At 44.5% G+C, this 7421-nt stretch overlaps 1 protein-coding gene and 1 long non-coding RNA gene across 3 annotated transcripts; one reads left to right on the top strand and one right to left on the bottom strand.

Annotated features, from left to right (window-relative positions):
- Nucleotides 1-422: 422 nt before the first annotated feature.
- LOC103626009 (uncharacterized) lies at nucleotides 423-7085 on the bottom strand. 2 transcript variants are annotated; one of them, XR_002748307.1, is made up of 5 exons: nucleotides 6769-6858; nucleotides 3955-4052; nucleotides 2083-3821; nucleotides 1205-1264; nucleotides 423-715 (listed from the first exon to the last, which is right to left on the bottom strand). It is a non-coding gene; the product is annotated as an uncharacterized lncRNA (long non-coding RNA). The 2 variants fall into 2 exon arrangements; XR_002748308.1 differs by lacking the exons at nucleotides 2083-3821; nucleotides 3955-4052 and having other exon boundaries at nucleotides 6769-7085.
- Nucleotides 4834-5592, top strand: LOC103626008 (uncharacterized). The gene has a single exon (XM_008646392.4). It carries the CDS (start codon nucleotides 5037-5039, stop codon nucleotides 5361-5363), a length of 327 nt encoding a protein of 108 aa, XP_008644614.1. The 5' UTR covers nucleotides 4834-5036; the 3' UTR covers nucleotides 5364-5592.
- Nucleotides 7086-7421: the final 336 nt, after the last annotated feature.

The raw sequence follows: 7421 nt of genomic DNA, 5'->3' as shown, positions 1-7421 counted from the left end.
TGCCTCTGCTGGGCTTCAATTTATTCAGAGACTGTTTGGGCCCAGCCTAGTCTTCGTACGTACGTAGTCCCTTAACTGCAGCCTGCACAATCTAGCGGGACCTGCCCTTTTGGGACCATATATGGGCCATCGATCCATCATCACCCATCCACGGGACACATTTCACCAGCCCAACCATCTGATCTGATTGGTCTCTCACCATCTTATATCAGAGCTAATTTACAGCCTGAAAAATACTTGGAGATACTCTCCGCCTAAAATAACTTAAATTTGATCAAATCTATACAAAAAATACTTTAGATTTGTCGCACTAGATAAGTATCATTAGATCAATCATAAAATATATTTTAATAGGCAATCTACTTTTGGGGTTGCATGTGGTTGGGACATTAAAAGATCATATTTTTATTTTTTATTTTTTTAGATAAAGGAAGCTTGTATTGAAAATACCAAGTCATTACATCAAGAGGATACAAATCCTTGGTACAGAACTTCCGACCTCTGCCTAATGCACATAGCCAACTAAAAAAAAACCAAAAAAGACATTGATCTAATGATAACCGATCCGAAGCCTAGATCGCCACCCGTGCCTCCGGGAGAAAAACGTCGTGGCCACCCTCACCAAGGTTCGTGATCCTGTTACAACCATAGGTCGAACCTCCTTCCTCTGTAGAATAGCCCACCGTGAAAGGCATTGTGACGCCGACAAGATAACCTGCAAAGGAGAGCAATAGAGTTTTTTCTCAAACACTAAATCGTTTCTACCGGTCCAAAGAGCCCAGCACAAGACCGCCGCTCCAAGTAGAAACACAGATTTCAGTATTTTATTCAGGCCCAAAAGCCATCCCCCAAACATATGTTCTACATTATGCGGTGGATTGAAACCGGTAGCCATTTGTACAATATTCCAAACTGATCAAGCTAAACGGCACTCAAAGAAAAGGTGGTTGATGGTCTCTTCCTTATGGCAGAAAACACAAGTTAAACTTCCATGCCAGTTTCGTTTGGCCAGATTATCTTTTGTGAGAATTACTCCCTTTCGTAAATACCATAAAAAAAGTTTAATTTTCAAAGGAGCCTTCATCTTCCACATGTCTCTGTTTACATTAGGGGTAGTACTAAACTTTAAGGCTGTGTAATCCAGAATCGAACGAGATAGAACTGAAGCATGATCACCTGTTTGGCAATGGTCATGGCACCTTACCTGACTTTACCCGTAGGCCGTAGCTAGCAACTCCCATGTGTCCACAGCCCTCTCACTGGCCTAAGCATTGAAACATATGGATACTGTGAAGCCGAATCAACTAAAAGAAATGGAGCTCTGATGACAAAGAGATTAAAGAAATGTAGACCGGCTAAACCTAATACGAAACATATGAAATTCGTAGGGTAATTAACAAGAAGAGGTTTGTACTTACTATTTCTAATTTTTTTTAAAGGAATCATGCTCACTAGATTCTAATGATAAGGAGACCAAAGTCAGATTAATCATTGGGGCTAATCCTCATCTAAAAGAATAGACCCAGTAGCCATAACATGGATGTGATCATGTGAATGCATACTTTGCTAATAAGTCGTTTTCCTTTTTTTTTCTCGATCACAAGTTAAGTTTCTTTTTTATTATTGATAAATAACAGAAGTTCAGTTGCCACTTGCCAGCTGGTCTGCTAGAGAGTGACAAAACCTCATAAATTCCTAGCCCCGGTCCCGGGCCCGGATAGCCCCCGATGATAAATGCAGCAGCCTCTCATGCGCCTATGGAAGAACCAGGGAAGGACAAGGATCACCATCACCATGTGAGGCTCGGCCACCACATTCATTATCTCATCTCTCAGTATTATCAAAAGCCCTCTTTTCCTGCAGCCCCTGAAGATCCTGTGACCTCCACGCATCCACCCGCCACAGAAGCATGAGAGAGTCACCAAAGCACACGAACGAAGGCACGCATAATAAAGACCAAAGGCACTACTGTCCATGGCGACGAGAAAGTATGGGCAGTTCATGAGCCTTATGTGCAGTGCAGATCATCAGCAATTCAGCAGTCCCACATGCATGCATGCGTAGTACCGGCCCACAGCTCACCGGAAAACCGCCGTCGCGTCCTGCGGGCAGCCGTCCTCCGCTTGCCCGACAACAGTCCGGTCACATGGCAAACGGACAGTGCCATCTGCCCCTGCCTGTTCCTTTAGACGGCTCACGTACAAACACTGAGCCCCACATGCGTCGGCGCACGCAGATGCGTGTTGCAACTTGCCGCGTCCGCTCACATCACATGCCCCCTCGAAGGCTCCAACACTCGCACAGCAAATCTCTGCCATGGCTGCGTGTCCGATCTTGTCCCTCAAGCTGATTCACCGGTGCCCACAGCCCACCATTCATCTTCTCCTGTGTCCAAGGGCGAACAGCAATGAATGGCCGTAGAAATCCGATAACATGTTTAGAGGTGTTGGCTGCGGTCAAGCCATGTGGCACTGGATGACGGGGAAATTCATCCACCAGCAGTATCCGAGTAACACATGGACAGACCACGCTACTCGAGTAATCTACCTGAAAACCGATAGGAAATCTTAACAACTGATGGCCTATTTAATATTCTCCACAGTCATCCAATTAAAAAAAACACTATTACGTCAAAGAAGATGAGTAGCATCATGTGCAGGGGAATGAATGTCATATGGCATGACAGGGAATACAAAGCTCATGACACCGCACTGAAAATTGATTGAGAACCGTATACAGCACGATGTGCCAATGTGGACGAGCGTCATCTCCGGCCGGCACGACATCATTACATGGGAGAGGATGAGATTTCCTGTGGCCAACCTGAAATCCAGCCTTCGACTAGTGCTTGCTCAATCAAATTGCAAAAAAAAAGGGGGGGGGGGAAGAAGCGCCATGTGCATACAAATGATTTATAAATGGAAGACTGAGACGGGTGGTTTATGACAAAACTTAACTTATCCAGCAACCAGAGCAATGATTAACATACACAGTGATATATGAATACAGAACGCCGGTTGTTGCACTGTGACAAGAATTCAGACAGTTCACATGCATGCAAAGATCAACTATGCAGTTCTATTTAGTCAGCCAGGAAATGATAAGATAGTATAGCATAATGACTCCTCCAGCTAGCAATAAGAACCTCTATTTCTCTTGGAAATATGAGGGGAAAAAATGTTAGAGGAACGAGTCTGACTCTATCTCTCACGTCCTGATCGAGTGCAATAACTTACTAGTTTCGGCCCCCTGCGTAAATAAAAGAGGATGAGGCCGGCATGTAAAATAACATTCGCTGCTACATCCTTGCCCCCACAAACCAAAATAAGACCTGATCTACTCTAGTGCGGTTAGTGAGGAGAAGAGCAGAAGCAGAAGCGCAGGTTCAAAAAGCTGAATCAAACGTACCCTTAGTACTATAGAGTATAGACCCCCACTGTCTATATTTGTATTATGCAGAGTGCGTGGACACTTCGGGTCCAAAGCCTCCTTCAGAACGAAATGTAGTCTCTTGTTGGAACTAGCAAATTAAAGCAAAGAACCAGAAAGCCAGAACTTAAGCGTAGGGCCAACAAAGAGGAGGATCGGCCCCGAAACTATAGATTTTGGTTCAATAATGTCTCAAGGTAATAAAATTCTGATGATTTAGAGTGCATTACTTCTACCTAATGTATCAAACTTCAAGACCATGAACATCAAGCCAACATCAAAATAAATGGGGGCACCGAGGATTTCAGTTTCATTCATTAGCATTGGCCCATGCTGCCACTGTGAACCATAAATACAGCAAATAGAATGCCCCCCTAATCTGGCTGTGACACCTGATATGTAACATGAGATTATCAAACAATTCAAATAAATCAATAAAAATGATGATACTTAAGGAAACAAACAGGTCATGTTTTGAACTTTCAAGTTGAAAAATGAAGAACTAAAGGGCCCAAATAGCCTCACCTTTTATGGAGGATTCTTTTGTGAAGCATTCATTTACTTTGCCCTTTAGTTCTCCAACCGCTTAATTTGAATATCAGTTGCTTCGAACATTAACTCAGCTACACGAAAACGCAACAGTTAAAGCACATTTGTAGTGAATGTTCCCTGTCACTCTACATACTTCCATAATGCAGTGACTAATTCGATTAAGAAAAAAAAGTAGAAGACACTCAGCAGTCAGCACGGCAGGAAGATTCCATGGGACAGTCCAAAGCGCAGGAGCCATATCTTTCCATCCTTCAAGAAAAGAAGCGCCAACCGACTAAAGCTATTCATAAACCATGTCACAATAAAAGGCTTTCAAAAGATAATGCTAACATGTTAAGTCCTTTTAGGACATCCAGGCTCAGAATTATGCAGAGGACCACAATAGGTTATGTCACGAACCAACTCTGAATCAACTTTGTCTTAAACAAAAAAAAAGGATGACCAGACAACAACATCCAGCCTAAATTTCCTCTATGAATGATGATTGCGCTCTACTATGAACCGTTGACAGAAATGTTGTTAGTTCATACAATCTAATCTGGTAGCAGGGTGAGGTGTCCTCAGCCTGACAGATGATTGGCATTTATATTATCGGGTACTAAAGGTTTGAAGTTCAAATATTACAGGAACAGGAATCCATGAGTGGAGAAAACTGAAACTTGAAGAAAAAACTGTTAACCAAGAAAAGTACAAGGTGGGTCGATTTACATGGGAAATTAAGCGCGCTCTTTCTGAGAATTCAGCAAAGGGACAAAGTTTTTTGCATTTCGTGAGGCTCCCCATATTCCCACAGCACCATTAGCCCCGCCCACTCTAGCCACCAACCGAAGGCAAAAAAAGAAATTAATGCCAGGAAAAGGCCAGCAAACGAGGCTCACACCCAACTAACTCTGTCTCAAATCTCTGACCTCAGAACATGCACCAATACCTCACCATCAATAAATACCCTCCTCCACCACTGCCCCTCACAACCATAGTAACCTCCCTACAAATAGCCTCCAGTTCAAGGAATCAAGGCACATAGAAAGCAGTAGCAGCAAACAAGCAAGCAAGCAATGGAGATAGAATCGGTCAAGTGCGAGTGCTGTGGCCTGAAGGAGGACTGCACCCCGCACTACATTGCCAGCGTGAGATCAGGCTTCCATGGCCAATGGTTGTGTGGGCTGTGCTGTGAGGCGGTCAGAGATGAAGCATGCAGGAGGAAGGCTCACCATGGAGTAGAGGAGGCTGTGAGGGCTCACATGGCGTTCTGCAACATGTTCAAGTTGAACCCCGCCGTCCGCGTGGCCGACGGCATGCGCCAGATGCTCCGGAGGCGGTCCGGTGATATGTCAAAGCCAGAATCGGCCAAGAAGTACGAATCATCAGTGACACTGTATTGAAGAGTTCATCCATCCTAAGGCCTGTAGACCGTCTAGCCCTCTTCTCAGGCTGAAATACCTTCCACCTTTTGTCAGTTTGCTGTATGTTCTTCTTATCATGCCTATGCCTTCTTGGAATGTACATACGATTCATGCAAACAGATGCTAGTACTGTATGGCTTTTTGATGATATGGTCTTCTTTCTGTGCTCACAACACAATCATTGAGCTGATAAGATATGCTTAGATCATACTAATTCTGTTTCTATCTGGGACCTAACAAAAGAGAGGGAGATATGGTTATGGTTAGCATGTGCAAGCAGAACTGTTCACGCGTCAGGTACTCAGGTCACCAAGCTTGCTCTATCTCACTTGACGTGTGATGCGGACACTACACCGTCAAGGGCTCCATGCATAATAAAATATATGGCTTCCTAAAACTGTAATATTGTGGCAGTGTAATCCAGGGCCACTTTCTTTTAAGAACCACCAATGCTGTTTCTTTGGATTAAACGCTACTAATTTGAAGATATTGAGTTAATATGCACACTGCAAATACTTGATTGCTTCAACATCCCTTGTCAAAATAAATAGTGCAACACCAAAGGCATTCATATATATTGGAGAACTCTCTTCCAATGTGCAATGGCAACGATTCTGGATAATAGTGTAACTCTAGTTAGCAACATAGTTGTGATACTGTGATTTAATAACAGTTCAAAGTCGTGGTCTAGTCCCTTATTTTTTTATAAGACATTGTGGTCTAGTTATCTGAATACTGGACAACTAGTATGCTTTGGGCACCATTTCTGTAGTTCATGGAATTATAGCTCAATGAACAGAGTAGCTTATCTTCTTATGATCTTGGTTTTGTCAAGTATTCACGTCCTATGGCTGAAAAACTGTTACCTAATTTTTGGAGTCTGTCGTGCCCAGTGAGATCAAAGGTGGATGCAGACCTAAAAACATAGCACTAGAGGTGTTCGTAGATAATTAATCACAGCTGAACGATGCATTTCAATTGTGAATCATCTAGTAAGCAGTAAGCTCCTATGGCCACGCGAAACATCATTTCTATTGCACATATTCACCGTGCCATCACAGCACTGACAATCTGATACAAACTGTAATGCTTATATGCAAGCTATTTCAGGGAAGTTGATTCAGAATTTCAACTGCTGCAGCGGATAGGGTAGTTATCATATAAACTGTAGAACCGACACAAACGGACGTAACCGTAATGGCACTGACACGCAGTGGAAGTGCAGCGTTGCAAACGACCATGCCGTCCAGAACCCAAGCACCATGAGCCATGGGTCATTTCGCAATGATTTTGCATGATTAAGAAAGGGAAATGCTAACAGAGGAGCGAGGCAGTGCCTGGTGCGCTCGCCACAAGTTAACACTCGAGTACAGAGAGCAAGCACCTGCGCTGTGCGTCTTCCTGTGCCCTCGCAATCCGTCAAGCACCTGGTGGGAGCGCGTGACCCGGGGATGCCTGCATCTCCTGCCGCCAGTCTACACAGCCTTTCATACGGCGAGCTCCCGTCACGATCGAGTGAACGACACATGCATCTGCCAATCCAATTGATAGATTGCGAGAGCATCATGGCATCAGGTACCGGAGAGGCAGCGTCGTCTCCGCGCGAGGAGATCGTGCGCGGCATGGCATGGCATGGCATGGCACGTGGTCCGTCGCCGTCGCACTTGACAGCGCAACGGCCGACGGGGATGGGAATGGGATGGGACCTGGGAATGGGAGTGGGGAAGCAGAAATCAGAACGCGTTTCGGAGAGCAAAGCCCATGGGCCGTGCGTACTCCTAAATCCACACGGGCCAGGCGCGCAAATTCCGTCGTGTAAAATGATGACTCAAGCTTAAAGACACGATCGAGAGAGGCCCATGCTTCCGTGTACTCTGGCCTTCCTAAAAACTCTCCGGCCTAGAGACACCGGACTGCGAGGTATATGATGCGGGATAAAACGGGAATAAGTTTTTTTTTCCTCTTGACTTTATTTGACGCTCATGAGATTAGGAATAGTGAGGGAAAATATTAAACTATACTTGGCTAAATGTATCG

The sequence above is a fragment of the Zea mays genome, chromosome 5 (assembly GCF_902167145.1).
Source record: "Zea mays cultivar B73 chromosome 5, Zm-B73-REFERENCE-NAM-5.0, whole genome shotgun sequence".
Classification (NCBI taxonomy): domain Eukaryota; kingdom Viridiplantae; phylum Streptophyta; class Magnoliopsida; order Poales; family Poaceae; genus Zea; species Zea mays.
Note: the sequence above shows the minus strand (reverse complement) of the source record. Positions and strands in the feature narration are given on the sequence as shown.

Bases quoted from the DNA above. Each gene is read 5' to 3' on its own strand.
- LOC103626008 (XM_008646392.4), top strand. From the start codon at position 5,037: ATGGAGATAGAATCGGTCAAGTGCGAGTGCTGTGGCCTGAAGGAGGAC.